Raw genomic sequence first — 26,181 nt, 5'->3', positions numbered from 1 at the left:
CAACATAGGGGTGAGGTAAAGCTCTGTGTGCAAGCTGAATTGGATCTCACAAGGCTCAACTGAATCTACTTCTCTATGCTTACTTTAATTTTCAATCTTTATTGCTCAAAAGATCTGGGATTAGTCAACATTATTTAAAATTCCAGCCTTTATTAAATATTTTGAATTCCAACATTTTTATAAAACACCACAGCACTCAGAAGAGGGCCATTTCCAGTGCTCACCTTCCACAAGGGTGCACTATGTAGCAGCTGGTTCCATGACAATCCACCACAGGTCTCCCCTCCCTCATGACCAGCAACTTCACTTGCTGGTGGTAACACATGACCTCATTGACTCCTTCTATAGAGAAATAAGGAAATTTCTGATTCTTTTACATGTGTTTGGTGTGCATGAATATGTGAATGTATGTTTCTGTGTGTGCGGGTGCTTATGTATGTGCAGATGCATGTACCTGTGGAGACCAGGAGTTGATGTTGATTATTTCTCTTAATTGCTCTTCACTTTGTGTTTTGAAATGGTATTTCTTGCTGAACCTAGAGATTACCAATTTTGCTAGACTAGCTAGCCAGAAAGTCTCAAAAACACTCCTTGTCTCCAGTTCCCCAGTTCTGTGGTTACAGGTACACATCTCTATGTTCAGCTTTTATACAGGTGCTGGGGATTCAAATACAGGTCCTTGTGCTTGCATAGCAAACACTTTACTGACTGAGACATCCCAAGCCCTTGAAATTTCAGATTTTAAATGAAGCATTTCATTTTGAAGTAATTATAAATTCACAGAAAGTCGGGCCTTTCATCCTGCCTGATGACAGCTTACCTAACTACAGAACCCTGTCAAAGCCTCAGCCAATAAGCAGAGCTTACTTGCCTTTTATTTCAGTGCACACCTTCACAGTGCTTGGATCACCTATGTCACGTCATAGAACCTCCACCGTGCATGCAGAAAAGTGTCTCCACACACACTCATAGTCACATCAACCTTCTTCCCAACCCCTTGCCCAAGTTTAAAACTTTTGTATTTAAAATTATTATTTAACTAGTTGTACATTTTGTTACCTTTTCAGGGTGGCCTGTTTTCAATTAGCATTAAGATTCTTAAGATTCATCCAAGCTGCTTAGTTAGATTTTGATCATAATGAAGAATACTGGAACCATTTGTGTAAGTGACAGGGACATTTGATTCATGAAAGTTCCATTAAGCATATCCCTTTGCCTAAAGTTTAAATTATTTCACCGGGACTATAACATGGATGTTTATGTACTTGTAAACTCATATATTGAAATATAGTCCCAAATTTGTTGGTATCAAAAGATGCAGCGATTAGACAGTAAGTTGGTCATGAAAGTGATAAACCCCCGATGATATGATTAATGCCTGATCAGAGTCTTGAAGGGCCTCATTAACCCTTCCTTCTGCCATATGAGGACACATAGAAAGCACAATCTGTGAGAACTGGGCTCTCCTCAGACACCAGGTCTGCTGATGCCTTCTCCTTAGATTACCAAGGCTTCAGAACTATGAGGAGAAAACTTCTGGTGTTTATAAATTAATCTATTGTTATAACTGCATAAAGACTGTTGGTATAAGACTACCAGCATTTGGCTACATTATATACTGGGTCACTGTAACTTGCAGGGAAATGACAAAGATATATTTAACCTGAAATCTGATTCCATAAATTAATGAGTCCAAAGACCTCACTCTAAGCCTGCAAAACCTTCTTACCCTGGTTTTCTCACTTTTAAACATAGTATTGCTTTTTAGCCAAGTAACGCTTTACCATGAATTATTCATAATAAACCAAAATTAAAGTCATGACAACTACTGAGGTCAGGAATAAAATAAAATAGCAGAAGACAAGATAATTTTGACACCCATGAGTTCTAAGAAATAGCATGGCAACTGGCTAGATTTCATCATCAAGTTCTTGGTTTTCCTGTAAAATGAAAATATTCTCAATCCCATACACTAGTGACATGACTTCATGACCCCAAATTTATAAAGTTCAATATTTACAACAAAGACAAGGAGAACTTTCATTGCATTCTCTCTTTGGGGTCAAATACTAGAATCTAGTCTACTCTTGGATATTGCAGTTCAAATGCTATAATCTAATCTACTCTGGGCCATTTGGGGTTCAAATGCTATAATCTAGGCTACTCTTGGACATTTGGAGCTAAAATGCTATAACATAGTCTACTCTAACAAGACAGGAGAGTTTGTTTCTGGGATGCCGATCCTAAGAGTTTTCTTAACTGGTTAAAAAAAAAAAATGTAGTGTAAAGGATCATAGTAAAGTGACATGGAAATAGAGTGTAAATTCACACTGGATAAATATGCTATAGCCCCAGATTTATTAAGAGGCCAATTTTCAGACATTTGAGATGTGAAATAGCATATTTTTCTTCATATGGATAAGGAATATGAAGTAACAAAATGTCCTAATGAGCCAGTCAACCCCTTTCTTATAAAATATTTCCTGCAAGATTTAGAATTTCTTTCAGGAATTTCAGAAAAGTATACAGACTCAGAACATGAATTACAGTTATTTTCCATTCAATTAAGAAAATATTTAGTGATCAGTGAGGTGACAGGCCCTGTACAAGGAGCAGAAAGACTCTCCAAGATGAGAAATTCACAGTGATAATCTTTAAGCAGTATGTGGAGCTAAAGGAGAAAGTTTGAAACATGCAGGTGCTTCTCAAAATGATGGAGCTAGAGAGACAATTCCATGGGTAAAAGCACTTGATTCACAGCATGTTGTTGCAGTTATATTCTTGATGCTGGGCAAATACCAGACCAGAAGCAGCTTATGAGAGGAAAGCTTACAGAATCCAGGGGAAATACCATCAATGGTGGAAAAAGTTGGCTCACTTCCATAGATCCATAGCAGAAAGACACCACAAACAGCAAGAAAATATCAACAGCCAGCCAGAACACAAATTTCTTCTCACCACACACCTAACAGGGCTAAGTTACAAGATCTGCCCCCAGTGACCCCTCCTTCCCAGCAAGACTTTGCAAGATGCAGACCCCAAGCTCAATCTTAATCAAAAATCCCCGAGACTATAGGGGACATAAATTCACATTCAAACCATCACACATGAAGACCTAAGTACAGATCCTAACACTCAGGCAGACCTCCCTGAGTGAAAAAGGCTTCAAGAGGTAGGAAAGCACTCAGAGAGACAAAAAACAAACATGAATATGAATTCATAAGTAGGGATAATCTACATGTAACAAATATCTAGATAAATATCATGGTGTCCAGTATAGATGAGAGCAGAAAATAGAGAGGGACTACCCATGGCTGATCATGTACTGATTTAGCTAGTGTGAACAAACAAGATGTATGGAAACTTCCAAGAGAAGAAGTGACTAGTACTATGTTTTGGGAAGGCTGACATAAGAAGAACCTCAAATATAGATCAGAACAAGGCAAGGCAGGGTGTGAATAAAAATCCCTGGAAGGTATTGACCACAGGGTCAAAAAGATAACCCTGGGGCTGGAGAGATGGCTTAGTGGTTAAGCACTTGCCTGTGAAGCCTAAGGACCCTGGTTCGAGGCTCGATTCCCCAGAACCCACTTATCCAGATGCACAAGGGGCACAAGGAGCGCACATGTCTGGAGTTCATTTGCAGTGGCTGGAGGCCCTGGTGTGCCCATTCTCTCTCTCTTTCTCCCTCCCTCTTTCTCTCTCAAATAAATAAATATTTTTTTAAAAAAATTCACAAAAAGAGAACCCTGGTTTTGAGATTTGAAACAAAGGATCAGAGGAGAGCCAACCTGATATTTAAATATGAAATCTGCTCTGTGGCTAGGGACTGGTCTGATGGCAGCCTCCACTGGATCATCAATGTCCCAACCTTGGGAAACAGATGAAGATACCTTGTGTTGCAGTCCGGTTCACATTGCTGTTAGAAATCACCCAACCAAGAGCAGCTTCTGGGAAAAAGAGATTTATTTTGGCTTACAGGCTCGAGGGGAAGCTCCACGATGGCAGGGGAAAACGATGGCATGAGCAGAGGGTGGACATCACCCCCTGGCCAACATAAGGTGGACCACAGCAACAGGAGGGTGTGCCAAACACTGCCAAGGGGAAACTGGCTTTAATACCCATAAGCCTGCCCCCAATAATACACCCCCTCCAGGAGGCATTAATTCCCAAATCTCCATCAGCTGGGAACCTAGCATTCAGAACACCTAAGTTTATGGGGGATACCTGAATCAAACCACCACATTCCACCCCGGCCCCCATAAACTGATATCCATACATGATGTAAAATGCAATGCATTCATCTCATTTTAAAAGTCCTCATAGTTTTTATCAATTCCAGTGATGTTCATACATCCCCATAGTTCAAGAAATTATAACTGAGCGATAATACCAAAAAATAACCTCAAAAAACCCATAATGGCACAGAATAAATATTCACACTGCAATAGATGGCATTGGGCATAGCAAAGAAACATTTAACCAATACAAGATTTAAAACAACCAGGGCAAACGTCAAACTCTGTAGCTTCAAGTCAAGCAACTCAAACCAGCGACAAATCTTCAAGTCCGATAATTCTAACCAGCAATGAGTCTCTGGCATTCCAATTCCACCCCTCCAGCTAGGCTACTCACAGTCCTGGAAAACTTCATCAGGGCTGGCAGCCATCTCATGGTCCCAGCATTTCCACTGGGTCTCCACTGCAAGCCACGGTTCATCCTCATGGCCCCATGGGGTCTCTATGCAGGCAACCAGAAAACCCGCTTCACACTGCCCATGGCCATTTCCAAAACACATGACCGTGTTACAAACTCAATGACCCTCTTTCCAGCATTTCTTATGCTCCATGATACCAGGTAGGGTGCCAATTTGTTAATCCAGGGGGGAAATAAAGCAGACTTTGAAGAACAGGACACTCCTTGAGCACTCAGGCCCTTTCAAAAGAGTTTACATTCTTCTTGTTGCCCCAGCGCAGGTCAGCTAGCCCAGTCTCAAAGGTTGTTATCTCTCAGTTGCAGCTGAATGGGCAACAGTGCACCCAAAGATTTTTCTTTCTGTGCCATATCCCTCTGCTCACACCAGTTCATTTCTATGCAAAGCAACCCTGCATAACTTCTCAGGACACAAGCATTACAGCAAGCTTTTCATACAAACTGCTAGCCCAGTCCAGGCAAAGCTCTTTCTCACCCTCATAAGCCAAACCTCACAGTCCATAGTTCTTACTGCATTTAGGTCTTTCAACTCTGACCAGAATAGTCCATCAAGCTGTACTTACAGCACTGCAAGGCATCTCTTAGGCCAAGGTTTCAAATCCTCTCACAGTCCACTTGAAAATCAGCTCCAAAAGGCCAGAGCCACACAGTCAGGTGTCTAGCAGCAACCCCACTCCTGGTACCACTTTACTGTTGCAGTCCGGTTCGCATTGCTGTTAGAAATCACCCAACGAAGAGCAGCTTCTGGGAAAAAGAGATTTATTTTGGCTTACAGGCTCGAGGGGAAGCTTCACAATGGCAGGGGAAAACAATGGCATGAGCAGAGGGTGGACATTACCCCCTGGCCAACATAAGGTGGACCACAGCAACAGGAGGGTGTGCCAAACACTGCCAAGGGGAAACTGGCCTTAATACCCATAAGCCCGCCCCCAACAATACACCCCCTCCAGGAGGCATTAATTCCCAAATCTCCATCAGCTGGGAACCTAGCATTCAGAACACCTAAGTTTATGGGGGACACCTGAATCAAACCACCACACCTTGTTACTGAACATTTGGAGTTGAAATGTGGATCTACAGGAATATGTCAGTAATTAAAATAGCTAACCATTAAAAAAAAATGAGAAGTCTTGCTTCCTAGGAGTTCACAGTCATAATAGTAAACAAATAAACATTTTCAATAAAATGCAGTGAGTGATGTACTAGAGTTGCATGTATAAAAGAGATTTTGTACAGCATATTCAGATAACACCTGTAGGAATGTTACAATGTAAACAATGAGTTTTTCACAGAGGCGAATCAGAAAGTGATATTAGCATCTGAGTTGGGTCTTAGGGATTAGAGACTGAACTTGAAGAAGGGAAAGAGGAAGTGGCAGGAAAACAAGAGATGAAGATTGTTCCAGTAGACTATTATGGCTTGAATATAAAATGTTTCCCACAGGATTATGTTTTAAATTCTCAGTTGCCAGATGGTTTGGGGAGATTGGAGGAAACTTCAGGAGGTAGAGCTTAGGTGGAGGTCCGTGGGTTGTGTCTTTCAGGATATATCATCCTTGGCCAATTCCTGTCTCACTCTGTGCTGCCTGGCTTGCCACAATGTGAACTGAGTTGTCTACCATGCCTTCCTCACCATGGTGGTGAAACCTCTGAAACTGTGAGTGGCCAAATTCTTCCTCCCTTCTGTTGTTCTGGTCAGATATTCTGTCACAGAGATACAGAAGCAATGAGTATGGACAGGTTTGGATTGACCGAACAACCATAGACTAAATATCTGATCCTTCCATCCTATCCATGCCATCTTTTTGACATTTAGCCTCCAAGGATACCCCAACATGGGAAGCGTGTCATGCCAGGTCTTAGCCACCTCAGTTTGGGGGACCTATATCAGAAGAAGTGGCCACATGGCCTTACTCACCTGCATGCGAGGCTGGGAAACAGGGAAGATGTTGGAGCATTTGGAAAGACTCATCACTTGCTGCCACAGGATGACGGCAAGGACAGGAGGGTTCCAAAGAGGCAGTACAAGGTAATATTTCTCATATGGGTTGGGATAGTTAGACTCAGTAACATGGAAGGTCCATGTGACCTTAGAAATGAGAAGGGAAGCAGAAAAGAAAAACTAAAAACATAAGGAAGAATCTACAAGGGAGATACTGAGGGAAAACCAGTAGGAGCTTACATCTTCCTTTAGACATCTTGCCATCATAGGCTTCACCATCTGAGGCAAGCTAGAACAGCGACTGGACTGATGCCCTGAGGAAAGCATAGGGAATTTGTTCCAGGTGAGGGGAAATGTGAGAGGAAAGCATAGGGAATTTGTTCCAGGTGAGGGGAAATGTGAGAGAAAGCTATCAAGACCCAAGAAAGAGGTTAGGGTTACAAGGACGTGGCAGGCCTGGTATGCCGTGGATTATGGTCAAAGGAAATGTAAAATGTTTTGAGTCTTCCATGATGCCTTTCCCCTAAAGTTACAGATTATATCCTCCTAGTGACATAAAATGGGGAGAAGACTCCAAAACTTTAGAAACTTACAGAATACTTACTTTTTAATATGAGTGTGCATATCCCTCCTGTCCCCAATGCCCTCCTTTCTGGGCAGCATTCACTATAATAACATCAGGCCACAGTCCATGTTAGCCATTTGTACACCAATATCATCATGAGGCAGATGGCATCATTAATCCTGTGCTATTTTCAGGGAGCAGAAGCTAGAATGAATTTTTTCCCAAGGCACAGATCTTGTCAGAGAAATTGCAGTACTGGCCCAGGGTCTGGTAGCACAGCTCTTTACAAAGGAGGGAGGAAGGATGTATGTGAGAAGACAGAGCACTAAAGCAATTGCTCAGTGCTACTAGGGCATCTCTCTGGCCAAATGACTTTAGATGATTACATCCATGGTTTCCTTACCCTTCTAGCTCATCCCTAACCTTTCTAGTTGGCCACTTTTTTGACAAAAAGTAAGAGATATAGAGATGAGGTGAGAAGAGTATATAGGAAAGCATAAACATGAGTGCTGAATCCAACACAAAAGTATGTCTGGTACTCTGGGCTTGTGGTTTCTAGCATCTTCTTGGGACACAGTCTGAATAATTGCTGTTGGCACCATCTGGTGGGAATTAGGGTTGTTCCCCATTCTGTACCTGGATTCCAAACACAGCATCTCAGAGATGATGGCCAAAGTAAAGTGTCAACTGCCCATGACAGCAATTGGTTTAAATCTTCCATGACCACTATAGCAGTTACCTTCTCAAGGATGAGACAAAACACATGACCAGAACCAGATTGTGAGAGGAAAGGATTTACTTTGGCTTATAGTTTTTAGAGGAGGTTTCATCATGGGAGGAAAATCATGGCAGAGCAGGTAAATGGGTATCACGTTTTTTCACAGGAGATGGGAAGGAGCAGTAAGAGTGAACTAGCTCTGAACACCCAGTGGGCTGAACTAATAAATCTCAACAACACATGTACTCCAGCAAGGCTCCATCTTCCAAACACTTCACAACCTTTCCAAACTGCCACCTGCTGTGGACTAAGTATTCTGAACACATAGGCTTATGGCAGACATTTTATATTCAAACCACCACAATCCATTTTCTGATCTAATGACGAAAAGCAAACCTATGTTCAGTATTTACTGTGTTAGACTCCAGTCTATCCCAGACATGCCTAAATATAGTGCCTTTGCACTGGACTTCAAACAAATAAGAAGAAACATATGTGACAGAAGAGGAAAATTGTGAAGCATCCATCATATTCAGCATCTGAGTGTGGTGAGCAGGGCTAGGAGGTGGCCTGTGGAATAAGGAAGAAATGGGTTCTATGCATATATAGGCTACAAGGAATATATGCTTGGACATGCCAATTCTTTCTAGGTTTTACTAAGTACACTGCTTCCTCAAAGTCTTACATCTCAGCTAAGACTGCACTTAGCCCTATTGGGACTCTGAATTAGGCCACTGTGATGTCCCCAACTGCCCCTCAGAGCAACATCTCATAATAAGCAGATTGATAAGAGGATAAAGAAAGCCCTGGATGATTAATGCTCATTGATTTTGGGCAAGTCTTTGACCTCCATCTACCTCAGTTTCCTCTTGAATAATATCAATGACAGTCGCTCTTTTTATTACCCTGAAGGGTCAGTATGAGACTCAGGCCCAGGACACTCTATTTGCATTTGCAAGTTTACATATTCCTCACTGGAGTTAGAGCTGTGCTAATTTCTGCAGTAACTCACACACAAGACTCCTTTCATGGTGCTGCTCCACCCTTCTCTGGACCAAGCACACTGCTTGCTGAGTAAGAATTTCTAATGGTAGTAATCTTTTTTTTTTATTTTTTATTTATTTATTTGAGAGTGACAGACACAGAGAGAAGGACAGATAGAGGGAGAGAGAGAGAATGGGCACGCCAGGGCTTCCAGCCTCTGTAAACGAACTCCAGACGCGTGCGCCCCCTTGTGCATCCGGCTAACGTGGGACCTGGGGAACCAAGCCCTGAACCGGGGTCCTTAGGCTTCACAGGCAAGCATTTAACCACTAAGCCATCTCTCCAGCCCTAATGGTAGTAATCTTAGTTCTGTTCTTAGAACACATTCCAGGTACTATGATAAGTCCTTAATAAATATTACTTCCACTTCTCAAAGAAAAACCCTCCAGGTAGCTTATTTGTGTTATATTTAATGTATGAAGAAACTGAAGGGTTAATTAACTTGCTCAGAGCCATTGGCTAGCTTGTAACAGGGATACAGATATTATAAAAGGGTCCTCATGATGGTTGGTGAGCAAGTAGCCAGCTAATAATGACACTCAAATAAATGACAATAGTTCTCAAAAAGTGGTTCCTGGACTAATAATTCCAGTGTTACCTGAAGGTTGAATGGAAATGCCAGCTCCAAATAGGAGATTCTAGACGAATGGCTCTCATACATCAGAAAGCACAAGAACATCTAGAGAGGTGGTCCTGAGCCCCATTAATAGTGCTGTCCCCTCTACCAGGACCAGACCCCTTCTCCAATACTGGCTCCTCTCCCAAATTCTCTGACTCAGTAGTCTTGGAGGTGACCTGGTAATTTGTCTTTCAGTCTGATGTTGATGCTACTGATCTCAGAACCACACTTCCCGAACTGCTAATTTAAGAATTCCTGAGTTTTGAATTACAAATACCTTAACAATTTGGTGGCATCTGCTAATCATCCCTCACAATGAGGCTTTATAATGCATAAAAATGACAATAATATAATAAAATTGTCTAAATAATTTCTAAAGTTGTTATATACTAACATGAATTCCTTTAACACATTAAATAATATCTAGAAGATTACATCCAATAACTTTCATATTTTCATATTCATAGTAATAGTGAAAAGAATGTAAAACAAGTTATCAAATGAGATAGAAACATCTGTATTTTCTATTGGTTACCATATTCTCAAATGCCACATATACTATGGTCTTTGCTTCCTACTTTGGTAATTGGCTATAATCCCAAATATAACTGGTGCTTAGTGAAAATAAAGATACCAGCTATTCCCTCTATGTTACTTGACTCTATCAGTAACCCTCCCCAGTGAGTTCTGTCTCCTGGTAGTTACACTTCCCCTTGATAAGGGAAGAGTATAGCAGAAATGATGATACCATCTCAAATATTAGGATATAAAGAGACTGTGGCATGTCCTTATATGTTAGTATCATCAGGTTGCTATAATAAAATGCTATAGTCTGGGCGTTAAAGTAACAGAAATATTTTTTTCCAAGTTCTGGAGTCTTGAGTTCTTAATTTGGAGTACTAGTGTTGGTACAGTTTGGGTCAGGGCTCCCTTCCAGGTTTGTAGACTGCTGTCTTCCTGCTATGGGCTCAGATGGTTTTTCTTGAGGGCAGGCACATAAGTGGAGAAAGGTCATTGTATTTGCTTCTTACAGAGCTCAATCTTCTCATGTTAGGATCCCTCTTTTGATCTTATTTAATCTAAATTGCCTCCAGGAAACAGTCTCACTGAAGACCATGGCTGACATATGAATTTTAATGGGATGCAATTCAGTCTCTAACACTTTCTGTCATTCTCCCTGGGATCATTTAGCCCAGAAGAAGACTGCAGCAAGGCTGCAAAAGACCCACATAGATATGGGTCATAGTTCCCCTGAAATTACACTAGTGATCTTAAAAGTTGAACCCCTTCTTACATCATCTGAACCATTAGAGGAAACAAATCCCTTCCTGACATCTTGCTGGCTAGATTAGCTAAGCCACACCTTGACTCATGATCAGTGCAGCAATAGAGAACTAATACAGTAAGACAAACTCATACACATCTATAAGAATCCCCTACATCACCATTGTCTTTTCACAGGCTACAGTCTCTCAGGAACAAGGGACTCTTGTACTTTACATCAGGGCCCACCCTTATCAAGGACCACTTGCATCATGTAGGGAGCACAGCTGCTTTGACACATTGAGTGGGTGGTGGCAACATGATAACTATTGGCTGTTTCTTGCTTCTGCAAAAGTGTGTGGACTTACCCCAATTCTAGACCATTTCCCGTGGAAATTATGGTCCAGGTGAATCTTCTGAAAAAGGCCCTGAAACAAAATACACTCAAAACACTTATTTTTCTGAGGAGTAAATTGAGGTTCTGAGACAAAGAAACTGACCCAAGATGATTAGTGGATGAACAGAATCTAAAACAGGATGTCACCGCTTTGGACAGCACTGTTTTCTGTATTCCAGTAATTTGTCCTGGAAGATGGTCCAAGAGGGATTCAGTTCTGATTTCAGTCTGTTTCCTTTCCCACATCATATATTCTATGTAATTCTGTTTTCCTAGTGCCTTAAAACTCATAACCTCTAAGCTACACAGGTCAGAGATATCACGTTTTCTTTTTCCTTCCTCAAAGCTCTGTTATTCTCTAAAGTATTAAATCTTTGGAAGTGGCTAAGGAACTATTAATATGTCACTAAAAATTAAATAATCCTCTCTGAAGAGTGAGAGATGTGAGTCATTCTTTGGAGGACATTGTAGTCAAAGCCTCTTGTCTGTTGCTGATATAAAAAACCATATAATTTTATGTTTGAAGCATTTCTCCAGAGATCTTCAAGAATTTACACCTGTAATCTTTCTATGGAAGGAACAGATCTTTTAGTACTCCCACCTGCAGATGGAGAAACAGGTTTGAAAAGGTTAAATGGTCCCAAAATGCTTATTAAATGGATATGGTTTGGGAATAGGGAAAGGCTCTGGGGACCAACTAATCTCTATCCAAATTCTTTGCTTTGTACTACTATCAAGGCCTCATCTGTAGTGTATGTGAATAGATGGCAGGCTTGTGACAACCTTTCATTTCTATGTCACAGTGGCTTGTTAATTTGGGAAGTGACATCATACAGTGAGTGACATTAGGATGAGACAAGATTAGATATTGTACTTTCTGGGGCTGAGGAGTACACAAGCATGAGGGCATGAGAATAGATTCCAGCACCCATGTAAGATCTCAACTGTGCTGACACACACATAATGAAACATATATGACACACATGTATAATGATTCATATATATATATATATATATATATATATATATATAATGACACACATATATAATGATACATGTATATAATAACACACATATATAGACACACTATGTAAGCATGAGGACCTGAATACAGATCCTCAGCACCCATCTAAGATCTCAACTGCACTGATACATGTATATAATCCCAGCACTGAGGAGACAGAGACAGGCAGATCCCTATGGCTCACTGGCTAGCTAGTCTAACTAAATCTGTGAGCTCTAGGTTCAGGGAGAAACCCTGTCTCAAAAAACAAGGTGAAGAGGACACCCAATGTCAACCTCTGACCTCCACATGAATGCATACACATGAGTGACATACACATATGAACACACACACACACATACATGAACACAGAAAGTGTATACATCTAAATTCATATATATATGATACATGTATATATATGCCATATATATTACCATATATATGTATATATATATATAGATAGATAGATAGAGAGAGAGAGAGAGAGAGAGAGAGAGAGAGAGAGAAAACATACAGGTTAATCAGGCTAAGTAAACAGATGAGTAGGAAGGGTTTCATCTCCACAATCTGATTCAAGAAGTATAAATTAGGGCAGAATATTTTTTCTCTAGTCACTGTGAATGCCTTGTTTAACTTAGGAGCCTTTGAAAGTGGCATATAAGTCATTATTGTTATCCTTTATAAAATCTAATTTCTCTCAAAAACAGATCAAAACACTATTTGTCAAACAGCAATTCTTTCATGAAATGACTATGGCAGAGAAGCTAAGTGGAAAACTCTCATTTCTATCAGGCGATCAGAGTGGTGCTTGCTGTAGACCCTATTTATGTGCTAAGGATGGCCACAGCCATCTGAGCTGCTACTTTGGATTGGCCCTTATCTAATACACAGAAATGCAAGGATAGACTTAAGGCTAATATGGCTGCAGGGATTTCTACCCACAGTGGGCATGTTGTATAGAAGTCTAGGATCCCAGGCTTTCATTTCCTGCTGTTTCAGAGCCTGTATCACCTATCCACTTTGCCTCAAGATACTAGCTGGCTCTCCTTATTGCAAGGCCCTCATGACAGGTATCATTATGATGTCTGTAATCTTGTAGTAAACTCTTTTAAGAACTACCCACATATGACAAAATATTTCATACCCATGTGCCCTCTCCAGCACACACTCCTTCCAAGCTTCCCCCTCCTCTATTCACCCATTCATTAACTTAGGCCCAGTTTCTAGTTCATTCTAGTGATAATTGGTTATAGTCACTCTAGTAGTTCTGGGGTTCTGAGAATAAACAGCTTCAGATACTATCACTCTAAACTTAAGATTCAGCAATACTGAACCCAACTTCCTTCTATCTTCTTGTGAGTACACTTTGCAACTTCAACTTTCATAACTTCCCATAGTTTATCATCAGTGGAAATTTCCTTTCTTCCTGACACATTTCCACCATATTGTTCTTGTCCACCACTTCTATCTTTCCTCCATGACTCAGTTCAGGTGTTCTTGACTCTAGAAACTTATGGCCCTCTTTCTACATACAGTAATCACCTCTGTACATGTTTATCTCCTAGGAAATGGGAGGTTGTTGAAGGCAGAAGTTCTAGAGTCCCTGTATGTGCTGTGCACTAGGTGTCCTGCAATATCCATTAAGTGAATGAATGAGTGAGCAAGTGAATAAATGAATTCTTCCAGTGTCCACCCTTAGTGGTCCATATAAGACCATTGTAGGGTAGCAATCAAACACCAAGTCCTATGCAGTACTCAAGAGAGTGCTTTCAGCTGTTTGTTGATGAGTTTGCCCACACTTTTCTATCTCAGCCATAGAAATAAGCCATAGACTGAGAAGCCATAGACAGTTGCTACAGTTTGCACCCAGGTGAGCAATAATGAAAAGGGTATCTCTGCCCAGCGGCCAGCTTCATTGGTGTGCAGCCTAGCTCGCTCAGAGACCAGGCTTGGTGCAATGTTCTGCTGTGACTGAGTTGCAGCTCTTTATGTTTTTAAACAAGGGGCGTGAGTTTTTGTTTGGCATGAGAGCCACACTCATGTCATCAGATCCAGAAGGACAATGTCTGCACATCCTACAGTCAGCAGGATGCCGTCTGGTTGTTCTGTCTTCTTCAGACTCCTCTAAAGGCCAAGGAGCTGCAAACTCAGGGAATGGTGCTCTGCCCAGGAGAGTGTGGCAGCTTTAGTCATCACTTAATGAAATCTTTTAAATGGCACTTAAAATGGAAGTCAGGTCAGGCGTGGTGACACACACCTTTAATCCTAGCACTTGGGAGACAGAGGTAGGAGGAACACCAAGAGTTTGAGGCCACCCAGAGACTACATAGTAAATTCCAGGTCAGTCTGGAACAGAGTGAGACCCTACCTTGAAAAAAAAAGAGAAAAATGGAAGTCATTGTCTATTTACAAGTACAGTAATGGCCAACTTAAAGAGTGTTGATAATTCCATGGACTTCATTGCAACAACTTCTCACATGGTTTCATACTACCCAAAAGACAAAAAAGGAGCAGCTAGCCTGATATGTTTGACTATAGTGAGTCTGTCAGCCTTCCAGTGAAGGTGAACTTTAGGAAAGCCACTTGTATTGACTGCTTTAGTTAAAGAATAAAATACAGCTTAAAAATATTTCTTGCAACAACTTTATCTTTTTTGTGTCTTATTGAGAACTTTAATATATGAACATACTGTAACTTAATTGTTTTCCCATCCCATTATCAATTTTAGTCCCCTCTCCCCTGTCCCTAATCCAATGAAGATCCTCCTCTTTCTAGGTAGTCCTTCCTCTATTTTGTTGTCTGATTCCTTTTGTTCTCATACGTCCTCTACCTTAGATGTTGATGGGCTCATAACAGTGCACATCTTGTTGGAGTATCAGTAACTACTGTGAAGTCATGAATGCACCAGTCAGTTCATGTGGGTGGACATCGTCCAACAGTATCCCTTCCCACTCTGTGGCTCTTCTATTCTTTCTGGCTTCTCTTCCACAATGTGCACTGAGCTTTAAAGTCTGTAACAGATAGCTCATTAAATGTTGAGCTCTTGATAGCCTCTTAATTTCTGCTTTGATGAGTTTGTTTTGAGTCTCCTCTGTGTCGCCCACAATCTCCGTAGAGAAGCTTCTCTGGTTAGGAGTGAGAACTAACAACTAACTCCTTGATTCCACCACTCCCTGTGCAATGTTTCCTGGGCCCCAATGGGTGTGATAGAGATTACTGGTCTTGTGTTACGCATTAAGATTTCTCTTCTTCTTATAATGTAATGAGTCTTGGGTCTCACTGGTATTAACTTTATAATAAAACCTTAGCAAATAAGTGGTTTTCTAAGTAAAGTTACTGCCTTTCTGAGGATTAATGGAAACAAATACTGAAAATCCTTGGTGGTGGTGGATGCCTATACAAAATGTTAGTATATTTCCCTATCTATCTATCTATCTATCTATCTATCTATCTATCTATCTATGAAACAAATGAGATGTATGTTGAGAATTAAACTAGCCAGGAAAATAGCCTGGAAATTGACTACTTTCCAAAATTGATAGGGAGGAATTAGATTGAGTACATAATATTTAAAGTTTGTTTACTTATTGAAAATGTATTTTTCAAGATACATAGAATCTAGAAGGTTAAGCAAATACGAAAATAATCAACTTTCAAAGTCACCATTGTGATTGAAGTCTCTTCTATTTTCATTCTCATAAAAATGAGCTCATAAACCAGACATCATTTTGCAATATGCTCTTTTTTGCTGACTTGCAAACATATTTTCATTGTACATAATATTCTATATACATGATATTAATGTACTGTAATTTATTCAACTAGTCCTTTGCAGTGGTTTGATTCAGGTGGTCCTCATAAATGTGTGTTCTGAATGCTAGGTTCCCAGCTGATGGAGATTTGGGAATCAGTGCCTCTTGGAGGCAGGGTATTGTTGCAGGTACTATAGCAAGTTTCCACTTGCCAGTGTTTGGAACATTCTCCTATTGCTGTTGTCCACCTGATGTTGATAAGGAGGTAATGTCTGTCCTCTGTCCTCTGCTCATGCCATCATTTTCCCCTGCCATCAAGAACTTCCCCTTGAGCCTATAAGCCAAAATAAACCCCTTTTCCCCCCACAAGCTTCTCTTGGTTGGGTGATTTCTGCCAGCAATGAAAACCTGACTACAACAACCTTAGTTTGGAAAAATTGAGTATTTACCAACCTTTTCTTCTCAACTAAATATATACTTAATAATGGCTTTTTGTATACTTACAAACATCTTGAATTTTACCATCACATATTCTGTGTCCTTTTTTTTTTTTTTCATGTCAAGGGTCTTTTATTTTAAGGCATGTGCCACCATGTCTGGCAGTTTTTTACTTATTTACTCAGAGAGTGAGGCAGAAAGAGAGAGAGAAAGAGAGAGAGAGAGAAAGAGAGAGAATGGATACACAAGGGCCTCTATCCACTGCTTCTGTGTCCTTTTGAGATTATGTATTCTTTTAACACATGTACTTGCAGTGGGCATGTGTATAGCTGCATGCATCACTTGCACTCACATGTGTTAGCATGATTATAACTTTTCTTCTGCCCCTGCTTGATTCCTCCACAGCTCAGTATTCATGGTGTGTCAATCCCCTGCTCATTATTAGCACAAAAAGATGAATAAACATGCTCTCCCTCATATGTGGATCTTAGCTACAGATGACTGGGCTTCTGCGTGAGAATGAAAATACTTAGTAGCAGAGGCCAATAAGTTAAAAAGGAGACATAAAGGGAAGAGAAAGGAAGGGAGGAGGGTACTTAATAGGTTGATATTGTATATATGTAAGTACAATGATTGTGATGGGGAGGTAATATGATGGAGAATAGAATTTCAAAGGAGAAAGTGGGGGGAGGGAATTAACATGGGATTTTTTAATAATCATGGAAAATGCTAATAAAAAATGTTTAAAAAAAGAACTAAAAAAAAAAGATGAATAAGACACTGACCCTCCAACTAATAGGCACATTAACCTAGTAGAAAAGAGGGTATAGATGATGATAGATTGACAGAGAGAGAGAGAAAGAGAGAGAGAGAGAGAGAGGATAGTAAAATAGAGGTAAAAATGTTAGCAAGGGATCGTAGAAGAAAGAATAACTGGATAAATTAAGGATATGGCTCCAGAGGAGAGGTTTCAAAGAATGCATAGGGTTTTTGATGAAACAAAGAGGGAAAAGAATGGTCGGAGTAGAAGACACAGGCCCAGAGAAGTAGGTATGCCAGGCATCTTCAGACAAAATCAGAATGGACAGAATGTGGTACACAGCTCAGGAGAGAATACAGAAATGATATGTTGGGCCCAGATGGGAAATTAGTACACAATTCTCAACAGCTATTGCTTCTGTCTTCAAGAAGTAAGATGTCAGTAATTGCTCTGGTCCATTCTCTTTTGTTGTAACTTAATAGCAAAGATGGGGTCATTTATAAAGAATTATTTGGCTCATGGTTCTACAGGCTTCCTGTTTGGTGAAGGACTTATTGCTTGTGGGGACTCTACAGAAACCCAAGTCAGAGTGGATCACCATTTGTCAAAAGAAACACATGGAAGAGTCAAACTTGCTTTTATAACAGTCCCACTGTTATATGATGTGTAATATTATATGTTATATGATAACCCAATGACCATTAACCCCTATTAACTTATGAAGACAGTGTCTTTATAATATACTCATGTCTTAAAAGTCCCATTTCTTAATACCTCACAAAGGGAATTAGAGGCCAGCATGAATTCTGGTGAAGACAGTCACTCCATAGCAGTGTCTGTTTTGGGAGTGCTCAAATCCAGAGTTTAAGAACTTCCCAACAGGGCTGGAAAGATGGCTTAGCAGTTAAGTGCTTGCCTGTGAAGCCTAAGGACTCTGGTTCGAGGCTCATTTCCCCAAGACCCACGTTAGCCAGATGCACAAGGGGGCGTATGTGTCTGGAGTTTGTTTGCAGTGGCTGGAAGCTCTGGCACGCCCATCCTCTGTCTCTCTCTATCTGCCTCTTTCTCTCTCTGTCACTCTCAAATAAATATTCAAAAAAAAGAACTTCCCAACAATGAGAAAGAGAGAGAGAGAGAGAGAGAGAAAGGGGGGGGGGAGGAGCAGGAGAGGCCCACCTAGCTGTCATTTCAGGCCACAAGCCATTAATTCACAGAATACGTGAGGCAGAGTTTGAAGAATGAGTGTTCTGATCATGGGAGGGGTAGCAGGGACACTAGCTTCACTTTAAGGAAGTGCACACTACATCACTAACCTGGAGTTAGAGAGGGCATCTCTGACCTCCACTTCCCCCACCTCAGGAACAAGGCAAACAAACAATCCATTTGATAAGGATTAGCAAATCTGTAACAAATTAAAGAGTTGCAGCCATTGCCTCTTACGGAAAAAACAGAAACCTTCCACTTTTCAGAAAATAAAAGTCCTTTAAGGAAAATACTGTAGCAAATGGATAAAACTACATACTCAGCAACCAAATCTTTGTTTATCCTTTTTCTTTGAAGTTTTATACTTTTCGGTTTAATCACCAACTCAGGGTCATAAAGACTGAAAGCCAGCACACTGGTGGTATTTTGATCGCTTATGAATAAGCACTAATAAAGACAAGAGAAAGTGGTGATTTGAAGGCCATTGAGTGGCCAAGAGGGTAGGTCAAGAGCTACCTGAAATGTGACATAAAGGAACTTAAAGGTGGTTAAAATGTTCCATATCTTGACTAGTTCTGTGGTATAAGTGGGATAAATATTTCTCAGAATTCATGGCCAATCATTAAAGTGTGTTCATGTTATTACATGTGAATTATCATATCTCAATGAGGTAAATATATAAATAAGCAAAATTTGTTGAAATTACTTCAAGTTATTTAGTCCTCAGCTATGTAGTGAATGTCCCTTTATAAGAGCCAGGTTATAGCAATTCAGTATTGTCTTCACTGGGCAGAGGGCACATATGGGCCAGATCCAGTGCCAATGACAAAGAACACAGAAGGATGTCAGATCAAGTAATGCAATGATGGCTGTTTCCATAGAGAAACAGGTGGTCTTAAGAGGAGATAACATGTCTTCAAGTACAGGTGGAATTTCAGTGTTCTTGCTGGGTTGACCACACTTGCTTTAATTGCAGCCCTAATTTTTTCATCACCCCCCAACACACCTCACCATACCACACCACCCAAACACTACCAGTTTCAGCCCTAATTTTAACACCTCTGAGCACATCATACATAAAGCTGAGCGGTTCTGACATTGAGTTAGCCCTAGCACTTGTGTTATTTCTCACTGAAACAAACACCATTTTATAAGCTACCTGAGTGTATTGTGAACAATAAATGAATGGGATCCATCTACTGTCTTCTCCATCCAGAATATGCCAGTTGTCTCATGGACCAGATTAATGTAAGCTTGGCCTGTAGTGACACTGGCCATCTTAAGCCCAAGTCCTGCAACCTCAGGAGTAGTGGGGGAGGGTCTTGGAGTCCATTTGAAACGAAAATGAAACTGAGAGTATTTGGTGAACTTGAAAATGAACCTGAACACAGGCAGTCAGTCTCAGGTTTGCCTCATTGGGTTCTGTGATTCTAGCAATAAAGACTCAGTGAAGTCAGAGGCTTGCCCTAGTATGTACTTTGTTCATTCAGATCATGGACTGCAAGCACTTAAATCCTTCACTTCTATGTTGTTAGCTTCATATCCAAAGGTCTTTTTAATTTGGCCAAATTCAGAGGGATGCATTTTCCACTTAGGAACTTTCCAAGGGAGAAAGAGCAGATACCTTCTGCCATGTGCCAAAAGACTTCATTCCTCATTTCATTGCACTATTTTTCTCCTTCAATCCTACTCCACAAAATGCCACTGTATATTATTACTTCCTTTGAGCAAACAGCGATTTTAATCATTTTTTTTACTTGGTCTTAATCCTCTGGCAGGCCACATGCTTCATTCTTCATGGTTAACATGCAAAACTTCACTTTCAATGAAAGCCACATTCCTCTTGTTAGCCTAGCATCTCAGTGTTTTAAGAAGCTAAGTAGCTCCATCCTCATTCAATTATTTTCAAATTGGAGAAGAAACTTACATACTTAAAAAAACAGATGCCGGATCTGGGGAGATATCACAGTGGATAAAGTGTTTGCTGTGCAAGCATACGAACCAGAGTTCAGATTTCCAGCTGTGTAGATGTGGTGGCCTGCCTATAATCCTAGCCAGGAGGCACAAACAGGGAAACTCCAGGGCAATCTGTTGAGCTATACTAGGCAAATTGGCAAACTCTGGGTTCAAGTTAGAGACTCAGTAAATAAAGCAGGAGAGAATGTAGTGACGTTTAACAACCAAAGCCTTGTTTGTTATTTTATTCAAAGTTTAATCCTTTATAACTTAATCACCAAGTCTTACATCTAAGCACATCCATTGTCCTTAAACATTCATGTTATTACATGAAAACTATGATATCTCAGTGGAGTTAATATTTAAAAAGAACAAGGGCTGGATTGCTAAGTGGTTAAGGCAATTGCCTGCAAAGCCTAATGCTCTGGCTTCAGTTCTCCAGGGCCCACATACAGCCAGATGTCTGGTGGCACATGCTTCTGGAGTTCATTTGCAGTGGCTGGAGGCCCTGGCATGCCTATTCTTTCTCTCCCTATCTCTCTGTCTCTCTCTGCTTGAAAATAAATAGATAAAAATATACTTTACAAAGTTGAAATTCACATAGGAAACAATTGAGGAAGACACCCAACATCAATTTCTATTGCCTGCATGCATACACACACAGGCACACACATGTTCTTATAGGATATCCACATACAAGAGTGCCCACATGAAAGCGAACAGGCATACTTACTTGCACTCACACCATACACACATAGCTATGCAAATAGATTTCTAAATTAATAATAATAATAATAATGATAAAAATAATAATAATAAAGATACAACATGATGGAGTCATGCTTTACTTTAACATAATGCTTATGGCTGGCAGTAAGAGCCTTAGCCCTATTCACAAGTCCATTTTATTTCTGCTGGGTGTGTAAAGGGATGCAGTTCAAAGGAAGACATTGATCAAGCCCCCACTGTAGCAGTGCAAGCTGCATTCATTGGGCAAAAGCTACCCAGCATCTGGAGACAAAGCAAAGCCTCACACAGGCTCTGCCACTGAGCTGCCATTTTGTGCTTCTGGGTGAAGAACACTGTGCTCTACTACAATTGTGTCTAACTTGCAGCTTTAATATGTTCCAAATTCGTCTTAGTTTTATCTTGAGAACCAACAAACCATTTTTTTTTTACTAAAATCCTCTGTACTATTAACATGATCTTGCTTGCATATCAGAGAAGAAAACAAGAAACTCCCAGTTTCTCCTGTTATGAAAACCCAAGATAATGTCAGAAAAAAAAATGTATGGAGAGACACAAGAGGTACATGTCAGCAAGTTTTGGGTGGGAAGACAGATAATTTTCTGCTAGGGTAAAACAGAAAATCACTGTCACAAAATTTAAATTAACAGAATCTGCCTGCAGGGGAGCCATGGTCTTTGTGTGGCTGATTAATGTCAGCCTTATAAATGCAACACTGAAACAAGGCCATTTTCTCAGCAAGGAGTTAGAAGAATGGCATCTCCTGCCTAGAAGGTCAGGTCCAGCCAGTGCCTCAAAGCTGGGCCACAGGAGAAAGGTTTAAACCTGAAACACAGACAGTACTGCTAATCAGACACCATTTATCTGCCCCAATACAGGAAGGAGAAGCAGCCATTAAGTGTATCTTCCTCCTCACCTCTAACTCAGCATCGCTCCAGAGCAATGACTTAGAAAGTGCCTTCCCTCTAACTCATTTTGGGCCTACAAAGTTCAAATGTCTAGAAGCAGATCTCTTACAGTCCTCCAGGAGATGAACCAAGGAGGATAAGGAACAGAAGACTTGGAATCATTATTTCTAAAATTCTGAGGGCACTAGGAAAGCCCTCCAATTCCTGGTTCATGAACCAGTGAAATATCTTGTGTAGTTCCCAGCATACATTCACATGGAAAGCCCTGCAGGCACATCCTGTTCACTCTTCCTGTTGGCAAGAGTTGTGTACCATATGCTAGGGGTGGAATTCAAACCCATATAGAATGTGAGATTTGAACATTTGTGTGCCGTGTTCATGCCAATGATGGCTGTGTTTCTGTAAATGCACCTTTGTGACCGAGAGGTATCCTGAGACCTCTGAGATCAAGCTGGGCCAGACGGCATCCAAGGCACCTGTTCTGACATTCAGGCAAGAAGATTTCTCCTCTCTGCAACCCTCCATCATGTTAACCCCAGGCATTTATGTGGAAGAATTTATTCTTACAGCCATTCCAAATAAACAGTCAGAAGGCATTTCAAAAACCTCTGTTCTGGAGCCAGAGTTCAAGGTACAGAAATAGGAGAGGAAATCCTCTTTAAAAAAAAAAAAAAAATGCTGGTAGAAATAGAGCCAAAGACTGATGATTATATATCACAGGATAGCTGTCTTAAAAAAGAATTTAAATGGCTGGAGAGATGGTTTAAGAGTTAAGGCACTTTCCTGCAAAGCCCAAGGACCTGGGTTTGACTCCCCAGTACCCACATAAGTCAGATGAGCAATGTAGCACATGTATCTGGAATGCATTTCCTATGGCTAGTGGCCCTGGTGTGCCCATTCTCTTTCTCTATCTGCTTCTTTCTGTCTCTCTAATAAATAAAATATTTTTAAATAAAAAGCAGAAATGAAAGTGACTGATGAGAAATGGGCAGATAGCTCAGTTAGTGAAGGATTGCCTTGCAAGCATGACTACCTGAGTTTAATCCCCGGAACCCACACTACATGGAAAGCCAGACATAGTGGTAGGTGGGTTCTGGTAATCACAGATGTGGAGAGGTAGAGACAGTTGGGTCCCTGGTGTTTGCTAGATAGCCAGTTTAGTTTATTTGGTAAGTTCCAGACCAATAGAGACCCTGTCTCAAAAATGGTGGACAATGCCTAAGGAATAACAACTGAAGTTGTCCTCTGGGCTCCGCATGCATGCACACACACACGCCATGCACATGGCACATTTACACACACACTTATGTACAGATGAGCATGTATACACATACAAACATACACACATACACATGCACACACATACAAGTAAATGATGAAACTTTGGGGGAAAAGGGACTCAGGAATGGAATCAAAAAGAGCTCTCTATGTTGACCATTTGTTCAGAACCATGTCAGGCAATTTATGTCAACTCCCCCTTCAGATACTTTGTTGGCTTGCTGAGAATTTCATCTTAGGGGAAAGTGCATATTGGGGAAATTTAGATGCTTAAATATCAACACTGCCAAATGCCTGCCCCCTTGATAAGGTGTTGTAAGAGGGAAGCACCGGAGTGAAGCCTTGTCTTCAAGGATCCCATGACTGACAGACAGCATTGGCATTAGTGGTCATAGTCAAAAGCCCTGACTGACAACTGTCTCCATTTATGATCAGGATGGTTCTTTATCTGCCAACAAAATTGTTCCATTTTCCTTCTTATAAATCTTATTGACTAGAGCAAATATAAGGTTTATAAACTATTTGGAAGTGCTGAGATTACTTTAAATAAGAACAGTTATTCTGGACAAATGTAAATCCATTGTTACTCAGTAATATGTTTACTGTTGACGAACATCATTGGGTTGATAGTATTTCCTTTTAGGTATATGTTAAGATGGCATTTTTGTAATCAGGTGCGTTTCTTGAAATCATAGAGCTGAGAGGTCCTTCTTATAGACCTGTTCCTCCCTTAATGGCTGGTCATCCCTCAAGTAATAGAGTACTAGGAGTTTAGGAACATCCTTGAATCCCAAAACCCATGTTTGTGTCTATTTTTAAGGTAAGAATTGAATAAAATAAGACAGAGAAGGATAATTATTAAATTATTGTATTTATTGAAGGAACTATAGAACCAGGAAAGGAGAATGAATACAACCACATGGCTTGGGAGACCACATGGTATGTCTAGAAAAACCATACAGAGGACAGAAAAGAAAGAAAACAGAGTTCCTTCCATGTGGAGAAGGAGCCCATGCAGAAAGTAGGGGCTAAGGGGCTTACCACCTGACTCGACCCAGCTGGGCTGATGAGAAACTCACCAGAAGCTGAAGGTTCATGAATGGTCAAGCAACCCAGAGAGAGGTTGTTCTCCCCCAACAAGTACAAACCTTTCTGCCTTTTTACTTTCAGGGGCCCAGTCACACTAACTGCCTAACTAAGCTACTACCTGACTCCTTCTCATTCAGGTGTCATATTTTTTTTTTCCCCTTTGTAGTCCTGGTGATCTCTAACATCCTCATGGTTGTACATGCTCAATTTTATAACCCCAACCTGAACCTCTCTTCTGCCCTCCAGTCTGTCCTACTTAACATCTCCATTATTTATCAAGTACACACCCCATGCTTAATATAAGGCTTACGGGATTTCACTCAAGACCTATTCCTCTGGCTCAGCGAGTAAGAACTTGCACTGTACTATTGCTCAAACTACATTTTTTAGGTAGTACCTAAATGACTTGGTTTCTTTGGGTGTCTCTCCAGAAGTCAGGAAAGTCAAAACATCTTGGTGCAGAGCATTTGGCCGCACTCTTGTCCCCTCATGTCTTTTGTCACCTTCCACAGGCATCAACAGGAAAGTCATGTACACCCTGGCAGACTCAGCTGGTGGCTTCTTCTCCATCGACAGCTCATCAGGCATCATTATCCTGGAACAGCCACTGGACCGTGAGCAGCAGTCATCCTATAACATCAGCGTGCGGGCCACTGACCAGAGTCCTGGACAGTCCCTGTCCTCTCTGGCCACCGTCACAATCACTGTCCTGGACATTAATGACAACCCTCCTGTGTTTGAGAGGAGGGAATACCTGGTGACAGTGCCTGAGGACACCTCTCCTGGCACCCAAGTCCTCTCTGTCTTTGCCACCAGCAAAGATATTGGCACAAATGCTGAGATTACATATCTCATCCGATCTGGGAACGAACAAGGGAAATTTAGAATCAACCCAAAGACAGGTGGGTAAATAACAACCTAATTAGAGGTGAATGATTCATGATATTGTGCCTCTCCTCCTCTAGTTGCCCTACTTATCAGTATCTTTGTCTTCCTCCTGCCTCCCTCACCTCTCGTGATGCAGACCTCAGTACCCTGTGTCAAGGATGGCCCTGCTAAATGCTAAGCTCTAAGCTGTTGACTCATGTGACAGACATTTGATCCTCAAGTGCCTCCAGGAGTTCTAGACAGGAGGACCTGGGCAGCAATATGTTTCCTGGATAAGGAGAGGCAGTAGTTTTCACAATCTAAGCATAAGGTGCATTTGCCTCTATTTGTGTTTATACTCAGATCCTATGGCCATGTGATGGGAAGTATACCAGGAGATGAAATGGCCATTGCCCTTTAAGAGTGCTGCTCTCTGTTCACCAGCCAGGGCTGGCATTGGCTATGCTCTGCATAGTGACATGTGAACCTTCACAAATCTATACACCAAGTGAGCTTTATCATTGTCCAACATTGGTGTTGCATTTAACCCCTGCTCAATCATGCTCAGAGTGGTATCATTTCTCCCCACACTTCAGACTCTGGAAGGAGTTGTAGCATTACTTAGGAAAACTGTGCCTAGGAACCCGAAGAAGAAAGTTATAGCCCTCAGATATCTCTCCATCAGAAAGTCTATAAGTGGCAGAGGCATATTAGGTTAAAAATGGTAATTCCTCCCTCCTCCCACAGAAAAACAAGTTTGGCTATTTGAAAAGTAAATATTCACCCTTGTGTTTTCATGGTGTTTGGATTTCTATGTGACCACCCTTTTGTGGTCCCCATCTTACCAGGAAAAAAAATAATGTGCCTCTCACACCTCCTGGCCTTAGGATCTGCTTCCCACAGCACTCAGGGAATATGTG

The 26,181-nt window shown here is 40.9% G+C and overlaps 1 protein-coding gene across 7 annotated transcripts in view; it reads left to right on the top strand.

Moving 5' to 3' along the window:
- The window catches only part of Fat3 (FAT atypical cadherin 3), a 658,782-nt gene that overhangs the window by 570,391 nt on the left and 62,210 nt on the right, over positions 1-26,181 (top strand). For all 7 annotated transcript variants that reach the window (XM_045144958.1, XM_045144957.1, XM_045144960.1 and 4 more), the window contains one exon: positions 24,907-25,296. In XM_045144958.1, the coding sequence (XP_045000893.1) occupies positions 24,907-25,296 (390 nt within the window). The remainder of the gene's footprint in view (positions 1-24,906; positions 25,297-26,181) is intronic.

This window comes from Jaculus jaculus, chromosome 3, assembly GCF_020740685.1.
Source record: "Jaculus jaculus isolate mJacJac1 chromosome 3, mJacJac1.mat.Y.cur, whole genome shotgun sequence".
Classification (NCBI taxonomy): Eukaryota; Metazoa; Chordata; class Mammalia; order Rodentia; family Dipodidae; genus Jaculus; species Jaculus jaculus.
The sequence above is the reverse complement of the archived record's forward strand: the minus strand, read 5'-3'. Positions and strand labels throughout refer to the sequence as shown.